Source organism: Trachurus japonicus, chromosome 16 (assembly GCF_045865225.1).
Source record: "Trachurus japonicus isolate A0001 chromosome 16, Traja_1.0".
Taxonomy (NCBI): domain Eukaryota; kingdom Metazoa; phylum Chordata; class Actinopteri; order Carangiformes; family Carangidae; genus Trachurus; species Trachurus japonicus.
Genome location: NC_140922.1, coordinates 24,738,877 through 24,761,630, shown reverse-complemented (window position 1 = coordinate 24,761,630; position 22,754 = coordinate 24,738,877). Strand labels below are relative to the sequence as shown.

General features: G+C 43.2%; 1 protein-coding gene across 14 annotated transcripts in view; it reads left to right on the top strand.

Annotated features, from left to right (window-relative positions):
• plecb (plectin b) overlaps positions 1-22,754 on the top strand; it is a 122,483-nt gene that overhangs the window by 7,612 nt on the left and 92,117 nt on the right. For 8 of the 14 annotated variants that reach the window (XM_085802743.1, XM_085802736.1, XM_085802741.1 and 5 more), the window contains exon 1: positions 5,575-5,802. The exons of the other annotated variants lie outside the window; for them this stretch is intronic. In XM_085802743.1, the coding sequence (XP_085658869.1) occupies positions 5,712-5,802 (91 nt within the window). In that variant the 5' untranslated portion in view covers positions 5,575-5,711. Of the gene's footprint in view, positions 1-5,574; positions 5,803-22,754 lie in introns of those variants that run through there. 14 annotated transcript variants of the gene reach the window in all.

Genomic DNA, 22,754 nt, shown 5'->3' with positions numbered 1-22,754 from the left:
GTTGAACTGATTCACTTATGAGAAGCTCTTTGTGTTTCTAGTCTTATTCCTCGGGTTCGAGAGATATTTGAGAGTATTGTGTAACCTGAATGTCTGGGTTTTCTCCATAAATTATCCTCCACCTATTCTTGGATCTCAGATGCAGTCTGAAAAGCACGACAATAGATTATTAAATGTCATCTTATCATCTTGTCTGCTATCAAGGCCCATGCAGACAGCAATAACACATTTGCCCAGCAGGTGGCGCTTTTTAATAAGGGGCTGGTGGGGCTGCCTGAAAGTGTTGGTCCTGGACCTGGAGTCATCACAGTTTCTGGAAAATGTGCCTCATTTCCCACACCCGTCTCAAATAGCATTGCCTACATAGTGTATTCCTTGTGCCCGTGGTGTTACAGGGCGCTGCTTTATTTCAGAATACAATACGTTTTACGCTCATTGACGCAGCCTGTCAAACAGAATATCTCTATTTCTGCCAACTTTTTTTTTTTTTTTTTTACAGTTGTGACCTTTATGCCTTCCCCATTACACAGCACTCCAGGGAGAGCACGCCGAACACTGAGACGTCAGTTTTGAAATACTGTAAATGAGCCATAACGAAATGTGTGTGATCTGAGTGGAAAAGCAAATAGGAGAAGAAGTGGTCACTGTTGTGCATCACATATGAGTCTGTTGTTGATATCCAGAAGAGGGAGCCAGGCCTGTTTTCTATGAAATGTCTAACGCCTGTGATTTAGCTGTTGCACCATGATTGCAACAGACTGTGAAATCTGTCAGTCAACTCCCTGGCTAATTGACAGAGAAACTCCCAAAAAAAGATGATGATACACTCATGGAGATTGTGTCAGAGAAAGGAGGGGGTGAGGTTACGACTTTACTCATGTGTTTTTATGCAGCAACACTTAACATCCAACCTTCAGATATGAGGAGCTAACAGAGAAGATAACATGCCGCCTGCTTGTATCACTGTATGTACACTGTGGTTATTTGCACAACGCATTCTTTAACATGTATCTTAGCTGTATAGGTGCTTTACTGTAGAGGAGGAGGGGTTTCTGGACTTGCCTCTGCAGTGCTATTGATCATGATCTGTCTGCCACTGACATTGGCACATTCATTCCAATAAATCAATTCAGGATTAAGGAGTGTGATGGATAGGAAAACAAGGAAGGAAGAAAGTGAGATTTTTTTTTAAAACCATGTCTCTGCTTACAAAATAATTTTCCATCTTATCACGTTCCAGCAGAGGATGAGTCCTGGTTAAGTTAAAGCTGGTGATAAATTCTCCTCCTCACAGCAGCTGTCCCACTGTTGATGAGAGGTTTGTCATCCTCCACAGCCAGACTATCAGTCTAGCTGTTGGCCAGTATTAAACTCCTGCCTTTGTGTATTTGTGTGTGAACATTCAGTTGTGTGCATGTGTGTGTGTGTGTGTGTGTGTGTGTGCACTTTTGTGTACACAAAGTTTTGCTTGTTTCCCAGCAGTAGCACTGAGCCGAGCGTGAGTAAAGCTCTTGACGCTTCAATCTAAAAGATGTGCTGTGATTTGTGAGGAGTGGTATTGCACTCTTAGAGCAGAGTGGTGTGAAAAGCATTAATGATGGTAATGTTGTTGTAGCATCGCCTGTCTTGTGTACTGGCCCCGCTAGAATATCAAACAGAAGGAAACATGTCTGGGAAAAAAAACAGAGACAGACTGTTTATTTTCCAGCTGTACAGTTTTTTCAGCCACTGGGGAATGAGAATACATTTGAGAATGAAATAAAAAATATTTTAATAGCAGTGTCAGTGTACTATCCAGAAAAAAACATCTTATTTTACAACCTTAAAAAGTCATAAAGATAAGTTTTATGTAGAATTCTAAGCTAAGGAAAAGAATACTAATAAAATATGCAAACTTACATTATACAGTATTATTTAATTGCATAATCCTTGTAAGCGTGTATACAATTCATCCAAGATTGTACAGTAAAAGCTAAACTACATTAACCAGTTGTACTGTGTGTGACATACAGGAGGCAGAGGACATCTTTAGTTTCACAGCTTTGTTTGTTGGTTTCCATTCATCCCGTGGGACCATTTACAGGCACAAGTATCACATGAAGTGCAAATGCACAGACAAACACTTGAGACGAGAGTCCACACACATGCATCTAAAGCAGTTCACACATTTGAACACACACACACACACACCCACACCTTCCAGCCCTCTGATGTAGAAAGCTTATGTGCGTGCAGGAGTCCTGAGCCGCTTTAGGCACCTGTTGAGTATTGTTGAATGAGATCTGGGAAAGCTGCACACGTATACACTTACACATACTTTCATTCCTTCCTTCCTTCCACAGCTTTTATCTGACTCATTTAGATTATGAGATCACGTGCCCCTTTAAAGTTGCCGCTTAACTAAATAAACAGATGTCACAAAGCCAGGTATGGTTTTACAGCTGTTTGGGAGTGGACAGAAATCTAGTACGATCTAGTGAGCACCCAGAGAGAGATATAATGTAAGCATCCTCTTAAGTGTCACCGCTATGCGTTTGTGCGTGCATGTGTGGGATGACGCTGTGAGATCCTGTGTCAGTGAGTGTTAATAGTGGGTGATGTGCTAAACGTTTAGTCTTAAACATCTCCACTTAGCTTCCTCTTCACTCCCAAGCAGTATAGCCTAACACTGATGTCACAGCACCACTTAACCTGGACACACTTGGACGCTGGCCTCTCTTTATTGTTCTGTGCAGTGTTATCTGTCACAAGTCAACACCACGCTGATGTCATTCCCTCCGTAGTACTGTACCTCTCCCTATTTCGTCAACAGTTAGCTGTTTAGTGCTGCTTCAGGAGGAGTTTATGTTGTCTGCATATTTATCCAGCTGTTCGTTCTCTGGGCAGCTGAGTTTTTCTGTGCTATAATTTTATGGCCCTGGGGAACTCCCTGTCTACACTGTTTTGTGGTGGATGCACTGTGCATGTTTTTATAAGCAGTTATGTGAAAAACTAGGAATGCATTTTTATACATATGGTCATTTAAAGGTATGTATGTATATGAGCATAATATTTGAAATACTTGTATATTCTCACATTTAAAGGGGAACTATGCAAATCCAGTCGTATTTCTGCTGTTTTGCTAACCCTCCTTCCGGCCATGTGCATTTCTTTTCAAAGAAGCCAGCGGGAAAGCACCAGGAGTTGGTGGATAACGTCATTTACAGTATCTGTCTTATCTGTCATAAACAACAGATTACGGGTTACACTGTTACACTGATTACGGTGTTTAACTAAGGTCAAAATTTAGCATAGTTGAGGTAAAAGTCTTGCATAGTTCCTCTTTAAAAGCTGCTGAAAATATAAAAAGCATAATTTCCAAAGTGTCTGAACTTTGAAAGAAAGAAAACATGCTGGATGTGCCTAGCTCTAGCAAGACTTCCTCTTAGAGTTAGTGCAAAGATACAGACACGCGCTTCTGCAGCAGCAGAGTTTGGAGAGGACTTATCGTGTTTCCTCTCGGGGAAGTGTCCTGGCTGATGTCAGTTTGGCCTTGGCCAAAGAAACGTCTGATAGCCGGGCTGAGCTGCAGGGATTTTCCTTTTTCCTCCATTAGATTCCCCTTATTGTGCTGTAACTGACTCCCATGCAAAGCAGCATGGAAATAGTGCAGGGGTGATGTTATTCTTCAGAGAGCTGTCAGTGTCCTCATCATTCTAATGAGATTTGCAATCATAAAACTCAAGAACACATCAACATCATTTTTAGATTACAACTCGATGTAGCAGCCTGGATCCATTGATAGCAGAAACCACTGTCTCTCTGTGCCAGCATAATGTTTTTAGTCATCAGCTTCAAGCCTTGGCAGGTCATCGGGCAACTGTTGAATATTCAGGGGCTGCCCCACTAGTTGATGTTCCCAGTGGATGTCAAGGGCATATCTACACCATGGGCTCCCTTTTTGAATGTATTTATTGCAGTACACAAGCATCAGCTTTCAAAGTCGCAGACCGAAACATAACAGCGAGCAGCTGGAGTGTGTTACTGCAGCACAAACAGGGTGGACATCATTGTTATGGGGTTATGTCCTGTAGCAAATGGCTGCAGACTTTTCAATTGTGATTAAATAAACAGATTATGCAACAATAACTTTCACTTTAGCATCTCCCAAATAATAAGGAATGACTGGTTTCATGTTAGGAGAGGTTGCAACAAAACATCTTGCCACAATGTCACGTTAGCATTTATGGACATTTTTTTACAACTACAAAAATGAAGTCTCCTACAATAATGTGCACAAATGATCATGGATCTCACCTATTATTCAAACGGTTCTTCAACATGCCAACTTGTGGCACAGAGCCATGTGCTCGCTAGACGGAAATTTATTGATGCATAAATCTGGTCAAAGATCATTGTTACAGAAGAATAAACTGGGTCATGCCGAACAATAAACCTGTAGCTGATGACAGATTAATTACCATACAATAAGAACCCTTGGAGCTATGTAGATTCTTCAGCTTTAGCTAACTAACATGTCACATAGAAATGAGGGACAGTAGCTCGAAGCAGTGATAATGCTAATCCAGTCTACACAAAATTGGAATTACAGGTAGTGAACTGTACTGTAGGCTGCGTCCAAAATGATCTACAGAGAGAACAGGTTAAATGAATTATTATGTGAATGTTTTCTATTGCTACAAAGCTAACATTAGCATTGACAGCTGTTTAATTACTGTTGCAGGTTCAGCATCAAACTTCATTCCTTTACTCACCAAGAGAGAGAGACAAGCAACACCAATGTTGACACTTCTTTAGCTTCTACATTAGCATGTCAACCAGCTAGCCTTGATCTGTGTCATCATTACTTTCCGATAGCAACTCTCTGTAGCCTCCCTGAAACGCAGCGCTGCTGAGAGGACACATTGTAACGTCTTGTAAAGCCAACAATGGCTGAAGCTCAACGTCAAGTAGCAATTGGCTCCTTTGAAGCCTCACATTAGTAACGTTACGATTACAACTCAATTAAGTGTAAAACACAAAATACTCACCCTGGATTACTGGATTAGCATCATTAGCATTTATAGAAATCCTGCTGTTTACCATCAGAGTTTACCAGACACAAGAGCCGTAAAAGTCGCTGCGGCAGAGTGACCTGTCTTAACCATAATACTCACTGTTACCTGAGAGGTGTTATGTGATGTTGATGTAACAGCAAATACGATGAGCAACTTTGTGTTTGCTGTGCAAACGGATCTGACGTTTGCGTGACACTAAGAGAAGTGTGTCTGTGCTTCGGTGGATGCTTCCATCCATCACAGTCTAATTCAGCTGAAATGTTAGCGGAGAGCCTTCTGCTGCTGCTGCTCTGCTGTCCTCACTGCCGTGCTTGTGCTTGGCAAGCAGCACAGTGAGCATGTGCCTGTTTGTGCGTCGTGTCTGTGTGTCTTTAAGAGGAGGAGCCTGACATTTATATTAGTATTTCTGAGCCAGGCTACGGGAGGGTATGGAAGAGAGGAGGGAGGAGGGCGAGCACCGGGGTGGTGGGGGTGTGGCGCGGGGCTGTGGAATGAAGTTGGGAGCTGTGGAGGGTTCACACACAGCTGAGAGAGCAGACAGAGGACAGCGTAGGCTGCCTCACACGCATCCAAACACACAGAGGAGAACGCTGCCCTGAAAGAAGAAAGCGGAAAGAAGGAGGAGGAGGAGAAGAAGAGGGTGACACCGCCGGCATGGCCATGTACGAACCCGCCTACCTGCCTCCCAACGCCGAGGAGCAGGACTTCATCCAGGCTTATGAAAACGTCAGAGAGAAGTATAAAGGTGGGAGCCAGCACTCACATTACAGTGATGACAGCCACAGCACACGACATGATGACAACATGTCATAATGGAAGACTTGTCTCTGTATGTGTGTGTCTGTGCGTGTGTTTCTAATTAATTTGTCTATTTTTGGTTTTATTGACTTTGCACAGGTGCAAACATGTGACTGTTTGCATATGCACCTTCCTCTGCCTTTCATCACACTGGCTGCTGTGTGTGTGTCTGTCGGTGTGTGTTTGTGTGTGTGTGAAACAGCGGTAGCCCTGCACACTGCATCTCTTGACTGCTGAGTGTTTTATTGATTGGCGCACATGTTTGCTGTCAGTCTTCCACGCTGCCTGTCTGAGTGTGTGTTGTGTGTTGTGAGAGTCCGGTGGATTTACAGGAGTGCTTGGCTTTGATATGTGACCGTAGCAACAAACCCATTCAGCCGACCTCTGACCTCCATGAGACTGAGAGAGGGGCTTAGTTTAAAGTCTGAGCGCTCTGCTGATTGTTATCCCGTGTCCAGTCACAACAGAGGACATTAACAGGTGCTGCTGAGTAACAATGAATTTCATTAATGCCCCGTGGGGAGTTCATGCTTTTCTTCTCAAATTTTCATCTCACCTTATCCCTTCATCCCTTTATCTCCTCAAGTGTGCAGCTCAGCGTGCCTTCGCTGGATTATCTCACATAGTTTCCTTTTTTTGGAAATCCTCATGTGCTGCACAAATGAATCAGAAAGGTGTAGATGTGAATGGGTGAAACTGGTGAGGAGAAATCCATCCACACCCAAACAGAGTCAGTCCATCCCAACACATTTTTAGTTTCTGCCCACTTTGGCGTTTTTATCACTTTCCTCATGTCAGAGAGTGTCAGTGCCAGCGGCGTCCTTTCATTTCAAAGTTTTCCTTCAGTTTCATTCCTCGATCCAAGTCTCAAATGTTGATATGCTTTCACTTTTCCTTCCACTCCATGTTTTTCTCCTGCTGCATGTTTCATCTGTTCCGTTCCAACGGATCATCAGGAAGAGGGAGAGCTCCTCTATAAATATTGCCCCAGTTTTCTTTTTTTTTTTTTAATTCTTCAGTGTGAAACTGGCGACTGCGCTTGTGCTGAATCACGTTGCTTATTTTCTCCGCATCAGCATGTTTGCAGGTTTTCTTTTGTTGGTAGGTCTATTTCCGTGGAGGTCTCGTGTCTTATTTGAAAATGCTGATTTGTCCTGCAGTTTTTACACCTGCGAAACATGTATTGATTTTAGGCCCTTTGTATAATTACCACTAACAAACAGAGCTGTTGCCAAATACATTGTACTACTGGCCTTTGTTTTGATTTAGTTTGGAGCTGGAGCTATGTACTGTTATCAGTCAAACAGAACCAGCTTTTTAAGCCTCAACGTTGTGGAAAGACTGATAATAAAGTAACCTCTGACACATATTCAAGACAACAGTGGTAGTAAATAGTGAACATGCCAGAGAAGGGTAGGGTGTCGATAGTGACATCATCACAGTTAATTTCATAACAACATCAGAATACATCTACGTGGCTTTATATGTGTGTGTGTGTTTGTCATATATCCCTGCGTGTTTAGTGCTGTTTCTGCACCAGGAGGTAATGGGAAGCAGAAGCTGGCCCTGTGGCAGGTGTTTATTTTCCAGACGTTCCTCTGTGCTCCTTCCTCGACAGTGTCTGTGCTGCTCTGAGGTCCTGCTCTCCTTATTAAGGCACACTGATCACGCAGCCAATGAGAGAGCCGTCTGACTTGATCACGCTCTCTCTGTGCAGAATCCCACCAAATCGTGGCACACATGATGAGCCGCATTTGCGCCGTTGAATGTGGGAAAGCTGCACGAAGCTGTAAACCCCATGAACCTTGTTATTCAGTGAAGGACTCATAACGGTGTACATCATAGCCTGTAGGCAGTGTGGTTGTGTAGGTTGTTTGTATGTTGTTGTGGCTGCAGATGTTTGATAATGGAAAGTATTTGGATTGTAAACATTCTCTTAAGACACCCTGCAGTGTAACGCCTCTCTCTTGTTAGATACCCATCTTTATCCTTGCACTATATAAGCACTCTGTCCTAAATACACGTCCTTGTCCGTATTCTCCATGTACTGACCTGCTTTTACCCTGAAAAACAGACCAAGGCTTTTTTCCTCCAACGGTTTGAAGCAATATAGGTCTTTAAAGACATACTGCATCAAAAGACATGTTAATAACAGACAGTACAAGGACTGGAGGTAGCCATCATTTGAATGGCAACAGCCTCTATAAACTGATATTATGTAAAAGATTAACTGGACGTTAGAAAGATGTCTCAACTTGAACAACACGCTGTCATAGAAAGAAATCATTTGCCTGTGCTATCACTGATGCCGTCTAGATACAGAATACAACTTCCAGTTGTGGAGCTTTGCCTATCTGGTTGCTATCTGGTCAGTATATTCTAACTTAGTGTATGTGAGGTCTCTTTATGTACTGAAAAGTTGAAGGTATTTCAAAGTGGCGTGGCTGTAGTGATGGCGAAACTAGTCTATTAGCCCACCTCTTTCATTGTGAACATGCTAGCATGCTGAGTATTTAGCTCAAAGCACTGCTGTGAGTACAGCTACAATGACATCATGGGTTAGCTAGTGTAGCATATATTTTACATCCTGTTCAGCTGTGAAAGTTTGAAGAAAGTCACTAACCCTCTCTGATGCAGTATGTGTTTCTTCAGATTAAAGTGGTCATCATTTCATTATGATTAATAATAGAACATGACTTTAAAAACAACCAAAAAAGTACAGACATATCATGTAAGTTTGATATCAAAAAAATATTTTCCAAATGGGTTAAAATATATTTATAGTTGATCAGTCAGGCTGCTCTTTCTAATGTTACTTACTGCTGTGTCACTGCCTGCTCCAAATTGTATTCGACTGAATGGTAAAGGCCTGGCTGTCCTCCCACTTTCCCCTAATGCAATTTGTGCGAGCAGCTGATGCCGACGTTACTGGGCCTCCGGAGCGGGGGATTGCCCTGTTGAAGTAGGATGGATGGGTGATTGTGAGGGTGAGGGTGAGGGTGACAGGCTGGCATCCATTTTTCTCCTCCGTGTGTCCTGCAAGACCCTGTCCTATACCCCGCAGGGCTTAAAATAACCCCTAAATATAGCAGTGGCCATGTTCAGTCAGCCAATTAAATGGTTATTTTTGGCAGGCTTGATTGTCTGCAAAGAGTAATTTAAATTCCAGCTTCTCCTCGGCTGAAACATTCAAACATTTGTGAATTATTGAGCAAAGTCCAGCTTTGATGTGTGTAGAAGAAACGCATCTGACCAGAATGGAATACACGATGATGAATCTTTTTCAACTCCTATCCTTTGTTTATATCAGTCATATGGATAAATGCACTGTCACTATACCTTTTAGACCAGTACAGATATAGTGTAGCTATCTTTGTGAATGGATGTAGTGGCCTCTATTTACAGTGTGTGTCATTGTGTGAGGTCAGAAGTGGTGTGGGAAGTGCTTTGTCACACACATTTGTGAATGAACAAACTCTTTAAAAAGCCTAGGGGCATATTTAAGACCAACTGTTGTTGGGTGTGTGTCTGTTTAAAGCCGCTAAGTATAAGTCGCCCACCAGCATGGGTTTTCCCATCACACACACACACATACACTGAACAATGACTGGACAGAAGAAGGTGTGCTGATAAAAGTGAGGTCATTTCATTTCCTGTGCTGTGGCTATGAAAAATGATCAGTTGAGTTACGTATGTTAGCTCAAGCTATGGTGAATATCATGTATATATGCTGGATCAAATCTTTCTTTTCCAGTGTATGTCAGAGTTGTGAGCTGGCCGCCTGCCACAGGTTGAGAAGTGTTAATAAAGTGGTCAGCAAGGACAATTGGTGTTGGAGTGCCCTTGAGAAAAGCACTTAACCTGCAATGAATAGATGTGGACGCACTTAGACTGTGTTCTTGTATAAGACCTAGGAATTTCACTTCCTACATCTAAAAAGAAATGCCATCTTGTCGAACAGATGGCAATACCTTTCTTTTTGTTCTGCTTACAGTAATGGTAGTCTTACCAGTCATATATACATACTGTTTGCATACATATGCTAGATAATTAGCATACTTTGTTAAAGATACCAGTTTGTAGAGGTAATAACATAAAGTGTTCCTGCTATGACAGAATTCCTTTCTTATCATAGTAGAGAGGTGTGATAGTTATCTGCAACGGTGGATTTGTGTCTTTACTTTCAGGTGTCAGTTCAAGTTCCTGTTGGAATATTTTTCCAGCCACAAGAAGCTAAACAAGACTAAAAGACTACAGTGATGCTAGCAGCTCTGTGAGCTGTGTCCAGCATGCTAATGTCCTCCCAAAGACAATGATCCTTCAATTACAACCATGAGTTTAGTTTAGTTTAGCGTAGCGTGATAGTGTTCATTTGAGGATTAGTGCTAAACATGGTAAGTTCAGCTGAGGTGAGTGCCATTCATTTTCATGGTTTCTGACTATAAACCAGTGTATTAGTATGAAAAATGTACATTTTGGCCTCGGACCAACAGTTGTTGTCACAAATCATCCAATAGTCATGGTGATAGAGTAATAGGACTTACTCACGGATGGAGCTATGCCGCTAATGTACCCAAAAAAGGAGGCCTGAGAACAAAATGTGTCACCTACTGCACATGACACAGCTTTACGGAAGTTAACGTGTAAATGGTGACGGTTGTTCTGTGTATTTCTGCCAGTGAAATCACTGAAACTTGTGCCATTTGTTTTCCCACTGCAGCGAGCACTCTCACCACTACTACTACAAACACAAAGTCCTGGATCCATATTGAGGTCAGCCATACACAGACGTCAGCGCCAGTTAAAACGCTCATGGAAAGTAGACCGTTGGTAGAAAAAAGCAGTGGATTTGGTGTGTGAGTGTACCACCACGTACAGTTGCATGACATTTTAGGAGATTTCCCCAGCTTGTAGTGAAGCCAAACGTCGCCCTTTTAGAGCTGAGGCTGACCGTTACCCAACATGCAAACCAAAAAGGAAAATCTCTGTAATGGAACTTCTCTGTGACTCTGTTTTTGTTAAAAGCACCAACGAAAGTGAAGCATCACATTAAAGTGGTACAGGGTGTGTCCCTGTGCAGCCTGTGTGTGGGTCAGAAAGTGCTTGGCTTTGTCTCTCAAGCCATGCTGCTGCGCTGTGAGAGTTGTCAGATTTGTGCAGGCCAAAAAGACTGTGTCTTTTTTTTCTCCTTTCCTTTCTTTTTTTGGTCATATTATTTTTTTCATGTGTGTCAGCAGCATCCTGCTGCCTGGGATAGATCAGCAGTGACACACAGCTCAGCAGCTCAGGTCAGAGGTTACTCTGGGGTAGGGCTTGATAAACTCGCCTGTGCTGGGATTCCTTCAGGGCCTTTTAAGGGAGAGAGAGAGAGAGAAACTCTGGAGGGATGTTCCTCCAATCTGTCGGCCTTCCTGTCAAACACTCAATGATTTTGCAGAACAGAAGCTGCTGTTCTTTTATGCCTAAATCTCTGGTGTTTTATGACTGTTGGTGTGTGAACAGGGGGAACGTGGGAGAGAGAGTCTGAAAGTGGACGAATAAAAGGAAGGAATGCAAAATGTTTACAAGAAACGAGGAGTGAGGCTGGATGATGAGGTAATAAATTAACTAATGAAATCACTTTCCCATTCACTTGAAAGGGAAATTGGTGTCAGACTTTTTGCCTAGAAGAATCATTAATGAGGGATATTCCCATGCAAAGGTGGCCAAATGTTTGTAGTATCACACTCCTACTTAATCCAGCATAAATTCTAAAAAGAAGTGAGGAAAGCCTGAACATGCCGGTTTAAAACAATCACCTTGCTTGGTTTAATTTAACTGGAAGAGGAAAGGAAGGCCAACAATAAACTTATTACCTAAACGATCTCCTGTAAACATCCTTTCCAGCTTCAGCTTACAGACCTTACAGATGAGGGGCTTTAATAGGATAAACTGCCAGTGCCCAAGTAAGGTGTGGAGCCACCGGGTGCTGCCAGAACAGCGTCAGCGCTGCTTGGCATTGATTCTGCAAGCCTGAAGATGATTTTCATACTCAACAAACCATTCACTCCACATACTCTGCGGGTGAGGGTATTGTCATCCCGTCTTTATATATAGATAACTGGAAACGCTGCTGTAGCCTACAGCTAAAACATTAGATACACCTTAACCCCCAACACAATGATGCCAGAGTATGAAGATGTCAGACAGGCTTGGTTTTAATCCGTTGAAACTCCAGCTTTCAAAGTCGTGCTCCTGTCTGAATGTACTGTATGACAGTGCTGAGTCAGACAGATGTGTATCTGCTGTCTCACCGCGTAACGCCGCACGGCAGTCTTGTTGGTGCTGGATAATGAAGTCCGCTGACTGTACTTCCGATCCTATTTAATCTGACATGGTGTTGTGTTGATTTAAACTGCAGGATAACTGCTTAACTGACTTGAGTGGCAGCTGTCGGTCCGCGTCACCCCATGTGCATAATCACAAGCCAGCACCAAACCTGTAAGTCTGCAGCCTTGCCAGTGTTGGAGCCTCAATGATCTTTTGCTTTTTTACTTAGCCCAGGAGCTCTGTGCTGTTTAAGCATTTAAAAGGTTCTCCCTGATTTTTACAAGGGCTGAGACACATGGCTGTGTGGCTACAGAGGAAAAAAAAGAGGGTGGAAAACACATTTGTGTGGAAAATCCTGAAGCTCTAACACCTGGGTAGTTTCTGACACAAAGACTCTGTGTGTGTCTCTCCTGCTTTGTACTGCAGCGCAGGGATCGGCCGCTTTATTGAGGCAGCGATTGGAGCCTTGAAGCTACAATCAGCAATGAAAAAGTTAATGGGGACAACAAAACATCCTGATGTTGTACAGGCATAATGTACACACACACACTCACTCGAACAAATGCATACCACTACTGCTGCAACATTTTACTTTGAATAGGTCTTTAAACCTGGAGGAGCCACCACCTCCAAGGCAGGGAGAACATTCCCTCCCCCTCATTTCCCAACCCTCCCTTCGCAAATGATCTTTACAACTGGACAGAAGTTTCTGAATGTGTGTGTGAGAACAATAGACTGTATGTGTATGAGAGAAACAGATAGATTAAGGCACCCAAAAAAATAACATTTCACAGATAAAAGTCAGTTTGGTATGTTTTCTTCATGGGGTTAATGTGAGATGTCTTTCATTACACTACAGTGCACACTGATGTGTCATTATTGGGTCTTTATTATTATTATTATCCCAACTTCAGGTGTGATTTGCTTCACACAGACAGGTGTCATGCTTTTTTTCCCTAAAACCCCTGCAGAGTTTTGGAATGCGGAAATTGAAAAGGCATGTTTGATCTCAAACAATAGCTGTTTTGGCAATGTTAGCTTTATTCAAGTGCATAAATTGACCTTGAATTTAATTCCAGTCCATATTTTGAAAACTGCGATGCACATATTTGAACAGAAGCCGCTGGATCTGCCTCTGCAGCACTATAAACACAAGCCAGTGTTCATTGAGAGTTTGAGAGAAAGCAGACAAATAAGGACAGGAATTGGTAGAAGCTGACAGTGTGTGAGCTGATTGACACACTCTCCGCGGTAATTGAAGTACCATCTGTTCCAGCGTGGCTGGACTTAAACAGAAATCTGCGTGTCCTCTGTGAAGGAGCGCTCTGTTGAGGGAAGACAAGAACTTTTTGATAGCCAGAGTAATTTTATTCACATTGAACACCGTCCAGATTCTTCTGGAAACCAGAGCAAGTGGAAACATTTCCCGCCTTAGTGCCACCAATACTTAAATAGACTTCAGGGGTAATTATATTGAAAGTGAGTAATAGTGGAAATTACCCTTCGCACATGATCTGATGTGTGATGTGTATTAGCAGGTAATGATGGAGGGAGAGTACGCGTTTATGAGCGTGTGTGTCTATTTCTCGGTCAGCGCCGTCATTTCCTGACATTGAAAGGCAATGAGTTTATTGCTGGTCAGTGGTATTCAGGGCAACTGGAGCCGGCCGGTGTGACAGCCACCACACGGGCCAGGAATGTCACAGCAGGTCACCCCACACAGCTGACAGCGGGGGGAATGTGCGCACACACATACACACACTGACACTCTACATTATAATTCTCTCTCCTCTTCCCACATGAGCACACACGCACTGTCAGACTACAAACATACCAGATGAAATAACTTCTTTGTTGGCAGATCGGCTCACCTCCTTTGGTCTGAGATGCCAAAGGCAGATGAGTAAAGCTTGTTAGCGGCTCCAAAATACCTTCCAGAGTCATATTCTCCTGAGCCTTCGGTAGAAAGACGCGGTTAGTTAAAAACTGCCCTAAATGGTGTGGCTGGCTTTGGTTTCACCAAAAAGGGTTAGACAAACTGGTGTTACGTAAAAGGCTGGATTTGTTTCGTAGATAAAGAAGCTTCTCAGATGATAGACCGCTGTAAAACCAAACAGGGCCTCTCGTGTGTTCGTGTGGCCATTGGTCTCTGAGGGGTGTGGCCCCCTCTCCCTTTGACCACAGGTCAAACAACAAACCCTGGAAAAAAAGAGAGAAAAAAAACTGGCTGTTGCTTGTTTTCTTATCTCCAAGTTCAAATCACTGCTAATTCTGGCTTTCCTGTGGTGCTGGAGCTGCACTGTTGCTGACAGTATTTGGACCTCTGTTGTGGCTCCACAGTTGCACTCCAGTAGCTTCTAACCTGGACAAGGACGGTGTTTTGAAATGTTTGGAAAGAGCACAGGGGAGGAACAGACCCTGTGTGTAATATTTTACCTTTCTCTCATGAGGTTGTTACAGCTGTTATCACAGCTCAGGCCTGGACTCTGCTTGATGTGTAGCAGAACAGTGAGATCTTGCACGGGGGGGAGGAATGCTGTGACCTCCGCTACATCATTCATCCCTGGCCCTTACATTCATACCATGAATTCACAGCTGAAGGCCAGGACTAATGGTCCTGAATATGATAGGACGGTACGTTTACTCACGCTATATGCCTGCGACATTGAGCAATGTTGTACCACTAGACATTTATAGACTGATCTCTGAGTGCCAAGTGTGTTACATCTAGGACGCACTTCAGATTTTAATTCCCCAGATTTTACAGAGGGCATCTTGGGAGAGAAGGAAAAACCCAGAATGCCCATAATCCTAGAGTTTGCTTTACCACACAGGACTGTGACACAGTCTCCTCTGTCTTGAGTGTCTTGCCGTCAAGTAAAACTGTTTCGGCAAATGAATTAATTTATATCTGCAGTGAGTAGCCTAGCACTCTAATATTAACACAGTTTCATTTACAAAGTCAGCCTTTATTCATAACTCTGTCATGTTTGGAAGAGTTACCTTCTCTGGACACATCCAGTATTTTAAGAGATCTCAAATGTAGTCAGGTCCTAAATAGATGTACTACTGTATGCGTGTCTTCAAGAAGGCTGCAAGAGTCAGTGCAGAGGTACAGAGACATAAACGCTTTTAGACCCTTCTGGAAAGGTGTGTGGAAGAATTGTGATGTAAATCTGTCAGCCATGTAGGACAGAAGTCCCCACAGCCTATCCTGGGAGCAGAGCATTGCCCAGTAGTCGGAGTGGCGCCTCCAGCAGAAACTCCCTGTCATGCATAGCAGAGAGACAGAAAAAGATGATGAGGCACTCAGAGAGTGTGGGAGAGAGACAAGAGAGGAAGTGGAGTGATAGGGTGCTGAAACGAAAGTGGTAAAGAGACTGTAAGCAGAAATTAAGATGAAGAAAAAGCAGAACATGGAGGAGAGAGAGGGCGCAGTTGTTCTGTCATGTAATGATCAGGTGGTTGGGGTTTTTTTGATGAAGGGATGAGTGTAAGGTGAGACGGCAGGTCTGTTGTCAGGGTAGGCCTCAGGACCCCTGCTGGGGAGGTTCTCTGTTGACCTTCAAGTCTCTCTCTACTCATAAAACACATTAAAATACATATCCAGTAAGGTTATAAAATGTATATTCTAGAGAAACAATCCATCACTAATCAAAAAAGGCATTATCAGAAAATGAATCTGCAGACGGAGGTCATTTGAGTAAGTAAGGATTAAAAGTGGAATCATTAGCGCTCTCTGCAGGGTGTTGACTCTCACTTAACAAAGTCATGACAAGTCTCAGTGTCTGCCTCTCAGCTAATTGTGACTCCTCTTTGTTTTGCCTACAACAGTAAACTTAGCAGCAGTGACGCGCTCCACCAGTTAAAATCCCAACCAGTTCGAATGGCGATGACAGCCCCACAGCCCCACAGCGCACGCACACACACACTCTGCCAGCTTCATGTACTTTCCCCTAACGGCCCATGGGAGGCATCGCTTGGCACAGCTAGTGTTTCCAGCCTGATGTAAGCATCCAGCTCACAGCTCCCTGGAGACTTCAGCGTCTCCCTGTAGAAACACTGAATATCTGATGAAAGGAAGTTTTTCCGTTTCCCAGTACAGTACAGTAAGTATGCATATTCCTAAGTGCATTACCCAGTAATCAAATGAAATTCCCCCTGCTCTGTTCCTCTGTTTTAAATAAACATTTAAAATACTTAGTTTTTTATATTCATTGATGTTTCTTCAGTATAAATTCTGGCACTGAAAGGCTCCTGATATGTGGTTTACTGTCAAGTCTTCTTACTTCTGCTTACGCTGGCAAAGCACAGCCCCTAGTGGATCACTGTCCTCATAACAACAGACCTTAGAATTGAATTCAAAATAAATAAATAAAAGGAAGAAAAATGGACTTTTAAGGAAACCCTTAGGGCATGAAAAAGCTTTAAGCTTATTTCCACAGTATCTGGGCCAGTAGCTGAAAAAGGTGATGATCATGTTCCATTTTATACCGGATATCTTTCCAGGTCAGTGTGTGGATCCCAAGATCATCTTTTAATCAAGGGATGGATTAGCTTCTTCTCTCTCAGTAGCTGATAGCCGAGTCTAAATAAAGCCAATATGACAGCATCTCTCCAGCGATGGTCTTGGTCCAGCTCCAACCAACTGATTCTGAGTTAAAGCTAGTGAGTCAGGGAGTTGGGGTGAGGGGCGGTCGGACCTTTGGGACCTCAGCTTGCCCCCGGTCCACCGCAGAAAGTGTTTCATTTAAAATCACTCCTCCCTTTTTCTCTCTTCCTGCAAATAGCATGTGACTCAGAGCAGAACCTTCCAGTGTCCACCAGCAGTTAGTAATTCATCCCAATCTCAAAACAGGAGCCTATAAAAGGGAGCGACCTCACACACACTTGAAGGCCCCCATGGGATCTGGTCCTAAGTCTTAAAGGGTGGAGCATAGGAGGAGACGGGGAATTTGCTCCATGTCTTGTTTTGTAGCCGTGTCTCAATTCCCAGCATTCCTCATCAATCTTGCGTGTATCACTAGCGGATTTTGTAGCAGCTGTTGGACATTTGCCTGCTGTCAGCATGGAAAACAGAATAGCCTCTTCTACAGTACACATTCTTTTAGCAGCTTTGTATACACACAACACACAGAGCCGTAAAACCGAACAGAAAAAATGACCGTTCAATAAACAATGCGATGGTTTTAAGCTGAAACAATGCCGTAAATTTGAGATTAAGCCGTGGACTCCCTGACACTTGCGTGCTCTCTCTTCCCTACAGTAATTCACAATGCACCACGATCCCTGATTGACGCACCATGATCTGTTGTATTCAGTCCGCCGGCTTAACTATTTTATCACAGGCACTGTCTCTCTCGGTGGGGAGGCTGCTCTCCTGCTGACTGCTGCCCCAGGCTCTAAGCTGGTACATTGGGCCAGAGATTTGAGTGGCTGGGTGACCTCAGACAGAAGGAATGTTTTGTCTGGATGTCCACAGCAGGGCTACCAGTCTGATGTAGACAGAGCAGAGGGGCTGTCAGCACCGCTATGAAACACTTTTAGGTGAAGTGAATCAAAAAAAAAAAAAAAGCAGGGTTCGGGCATTAGTTTTGTGTAATAAAGTCTCACTGAAAAAGAAACTTGCATAACAGTCCAACTGAAAATGTTGCACTAATGTTTTCAGGTCCATCCGCAAGCAAGCTCTCTGCTTTTTAGTTTGTGTCCTTCCATGGCTTTTGTTGCACAGAAACACAAGTACTTCTGTCTAGCTATGAGTTTTTTACTCTTAAAGTTGTTGCACCATGTGTAACGGAGGTCCGCAGTCATGAGGTACCAGTGACGGAGAAGTGACGGTGTGTGGCGGTTAGTGGTACTGAAGTTAAACTCACTTACCCATAAAATACGTGCTAATCGGCTTGCCAAGTGGTCATTGACCTCTTGGCGAAACGATTAGCATCGTCACCCGCGGTGCGGGAGACCTGGGTTTGAAACCCCCTCAGGGCAGGCCAGAACAACATCGGTCACACATGTAAAGATAAACATTTAATACCAACAGTATGTGCAAAAATACAAATCCTTCATCTTAAAGAATCATCGGGATCGCTCCAAGTTCTCAGCAGATCATGAGCGTCTGAAATCCTTTTCATACAGTAGAACTGCGACAGGCCGTGTCCGACCATTTCTACGACTCTCCAAAGCAAACAGATTTTGGGTTTGAACTTCTGTCTCTTTCATTTCATTTCACATAAATTATTTCACCACTTTTTATTGTGCAGGATTTAGTGAAACACCATGAATGTCTTTGAGGAAATACTATATCGCCTGAGGTTTCATGGTGAATCCCCATTTCTACGAGATTAAGATCCTAGGACACAAAAGAATCCACTGAATTCTTAGACATCAGGAAGAATGATGGCCATCAGGAAAAATGAATTTCCCTGTGGACTCAGTCGGACCTCTGGTTGCGTGACCTTCAACCTTAAACTCTGAACTTGGAAATGGCAGAGGATTTGATTTTCCTCTGGTAGGTTTTGTATCTCCGGTGAATTGACTTGGCTTCAGTCTAGGATTTCAGTGATGGTTGAATTGTTTGACTCAACACACACACACAGTACACACACACACTTAGCTGTCTCTCACGCTGCTGAAAAAGTCAATGAGGAAAAGGACAGATGGGGATTGTCGAAAACTCATCAGGGATGCAGCGAAATGCCGCTCGTACTGTTAGTGTGAAGTTAAGAGAGGATTCCTTAAGCAGGCCTTAAAAAAGGGAGAGCTCAGCAATTTATGGGCTGCCTGGCTGCTAATAAACTCTTGTGTAGATTGGCAGGATGCTGCTGTAAGTCTGCACTGGACTTACAAAAGTACTCAGAAGTGAATAACTCCAGCTCTGCCCGGGGAAGCATGACAAAAGCTCTGCTTCTCATAACTCTCATTCCTCCCCCAGACCCGGTTATGAAACACTGCCAGTGGCTGAAAAGATTCATCCTTGTAACCTTGAACAACTCAAGACTTAGTGTTTGACTTTGCAACGCTGTGTTTGTTGCAGTATGTAGCCGTATGAGCAGCTGCAGATCCAGGGTTTGTTTTACGTCTCTATTAAACAGTTGAAGAGACGTCCGCACATTCCGAGTGTTAGGCACGGGGCAAAAGTTAAATAAGGGATTAAAGAAGAATACACAGTGTTGCCATGTTACCTGATGTATGAGGTAGTGTGCTCAGAGCCAGGAACAGGGATTCCTTAAAGCCATGACAGTACTTCTCGGTTTATTCTCCAGACTCTCGACATATTATGTAATAAATCTCTAGCAAATACAGATAATCTCGACAATTCTGCTACCAAACCTCCCTCTGGCTCCACATCAGATACAGCTTACTCACAGGTTTTCATTGCATGCTGCAATTAAGCCCCACTATTAGATTTCCACTCTTTCCTCCAACTGAGGAATTCACTCCTGCAATTAGAGGCATTATCTGTGATTGAATATCCAGCTGCAGGCCCCGTGTGTGTGTGTATGTGTGTGTGTGTGTGTGTGTGTACGTGTGGTGTTGGAAACGGTGAATTTCGGAACAATTAAACATGAGTCATGTCGGCAAATAACAGAAACACAAATTGCTCATTTCCTGGTTTGATAAGAGGGTTATTTCCTCCTTTCAGGTGTCTTAATGTTTAATGTGCCATTTATATGCAGTATAGCTGAGCCGCCCAGATTTGAGTTGTGTTGTAGCAGCACATGGAGGTGTTCACATTTAATGATGATCAAATGTGGCACAGTTTGTGTTCGGTACTTTATGGGCTTTCACACACATTTAATATTTACAACTTCATTTACAGCTGCCTCAGTGTGTTAGTTTAAATCTAGTTTCCCAACGAAACTACTGACGACACTGCAGTCATTTTTTTCTCATTATTCATGCCACATTTATAGATTTTATTTTCCCTAAGTATTATATCAATTATAAATTATTTCATGCCATTTACTGTATATGTGTGGAGAGTCTGAAGACAGTCTCTAATGAAGCCTAAAGCCTTAATGGCTCAGCCACAGAGACTCTTCTTGCCCATGCCCGGAAAACATTTCTGGGGTATTTGTCTAGTAAGCAGTTTTATTGTAATGAATTGGACACCATCTTACATTCCAGTTCCTGTTCAGTATCCCAGATTTAACTCACTTTCTACAAAATGCATAATTGAGCCATTCCTGCTTATCTTCAAAATGCAAAAGAAAAAAAAAACCCTCACATTGATCGGTTCATGTAGAAAGTGCTTGTACTGTCTATTGTCAATACCAAATTCAGTATAAACATCCTTTTATTCCATTGTCTGGCTTTTCTTAATGGAACATGTCACAGTGACAAGACTCGGGCATGGAAAGAGAGAGATGGGCACATGTCCAGAGGGGCACTGATGTCAGCCAAAGCAAGCAGCCACAACACTCGACACACACATAAAAACACACACAAAAAAACACAGCTGGGCCCATCTGTAGATTTGCATGTTTGGTGTGCGTCATTCTGTTGTATAAGACTGGTATAAAAAAACAAAAAAAAAAGATTCTCAAGAAGTACTCAGAGATTTCTGCCACAACCACTTCTGAGAGCTGTACACTTCACAACACACTCTCCAAAACACACACACACACACACACACATGATTGAATTCTCCTTGACAGTGCAGAACAGCTAGACTTCCATTTCCCCCCGCTGCCAAGAAAGTGTCAGTCGCTTCCTCCAGACGTCCTTTATTATGTACGAGAGGCCGTACAAGAGCTGAATCAAATCATAGCTCTGCAACAAGGCCGCCCGCTGTCTGAGCTGCGACTGAGGCTAACCGATTATTAGCGGAGGCATTGATTTGCCATCATTTATTTTGTTATGTTTTGATTTGGTGCAGTTTAATCCATTTCCTGTGGCTTTGACCACAGCTTGAGCTACTGGGTACAAGCAGGGGACTCTGTGGTGGCGATGGAGCTTGATAAGTGGTGGATGTGAATGCCTACAATACAAGGCAGCCACAGAGTCGGTACAAAGGAAGTCAGTTATTGACTAAGGACAGTTTTGGGTTCGTTCACATGAAGTACAGACTGAGTCCGTCCATAACTATAAAGCAGATTTTAGGAAATACTTAAAGACCCCATCCAATTAAAACCAAGTGACTAGCCTTATCAACATGTCATATTTTATGTTTAATTGCAAGACTGTGTCTCATCTGAGACTGGGTTTGACTGAAACTCAGATAGTCACTTGGATGTTTACTCCATCCTGCTGCTCTCTCACCTGACGATGTAACACCAGAGATGGTGGGTGGAGGAAAAAAAACAACAACGCTGTTCCAGATTCCTCAATGAGGCAGAGAGAGATTTGCCTCCAGCCTTCATGTTTAAACAAATTATTAATGACAGCAGATGTTTATGTGGTGTAAAACATGTTTGGAGTGGAACTTTGATGCTTTGACTGTAGCCATGTTTCCATCCAAAGTTATTCGAATTACTGGGCAATGCGCATTAAAAGAAATTCGAATCATGTGTGTTTCCATCTACGGACTTTGCACCCCCCCCCCCTCCCGGCCGGCCGGACGGACGGACAGCGCGATTTAGCGCATATGTTTATTACCGTCATAACGCGACCCGTGTGTACGTGTGTGTGTGTGTGTGTGTGTGTGTGTGTGGGAGAGAGAGAGAGAGAGAGAGAGTTGCGCCGCCCCAGACTTTATTAATGATAAACTCTGGACACGCTGGTTGATAAGTTTGTTTTTTACTGAGGAGGAACTATGAAGAACTGTGCAGTAATCACATATGAAGGTGTGTGGGGGCTTTTATTTTGCCGTGGCGGTGCGCCACAATTAATTAATTGTTGTGTGACAGCGGAAACCCTGATGTTGTCTTGTGAGTGAACTGCAAACACGGGAGTAGACGGGGTGAAAGTGCGCTACGTCACACTTGATTCGCATAGAGCTGTTTCCATCCCATTCGAATCAACCAAAACCCGGCCATAGCGAGCGTATTTCATTTTGTGCGAATCAGAGGATTTTAATGCGAATCACGGCGTTTCCATCATCATTTTCCGATGCGATACATCTCGATGCGCATCTAAACAGCTGATGGAAACGCACCTACTGTCACATTAGTAGTCTAGTCGCTGCAGTAGATTTGGGATTTGGGCCACAGATGTTTTTCGTCCCAGCTCGGGGGAACTCTCAGCTGAGGAGAATTTTTAGATGTTTGGTGTAATTATACACTTTAGCTTTGAGGATAATAAAGGAGCAGGCTATTCCAGCAACCAAGAGGAAAGCACTTCTCTTAGTGTACCTTCAGCTGTAAAACCACACAACCAGTTATCTTTCCCATTCCTTCACTTCAGGTTAAAACACAGTGAGCAAACAACTGTGGAATTTATATGGGGAAGAGTTGGTCTTTGTTGAAGGACCATGTCTTTATACTGAAGCTGCTGGACACAATATTTATTAGATTTGAGGGGGTTGGGTTGGGGGGGGGGGTCATGGTCACAGTGACTTCATAAAACATGATTTTGGCCTTGTGAATGTAATATTTCCATAAGACCTTGGGGGATTGAACACTTTGTACTTTAACTCAATATTTAAAACCT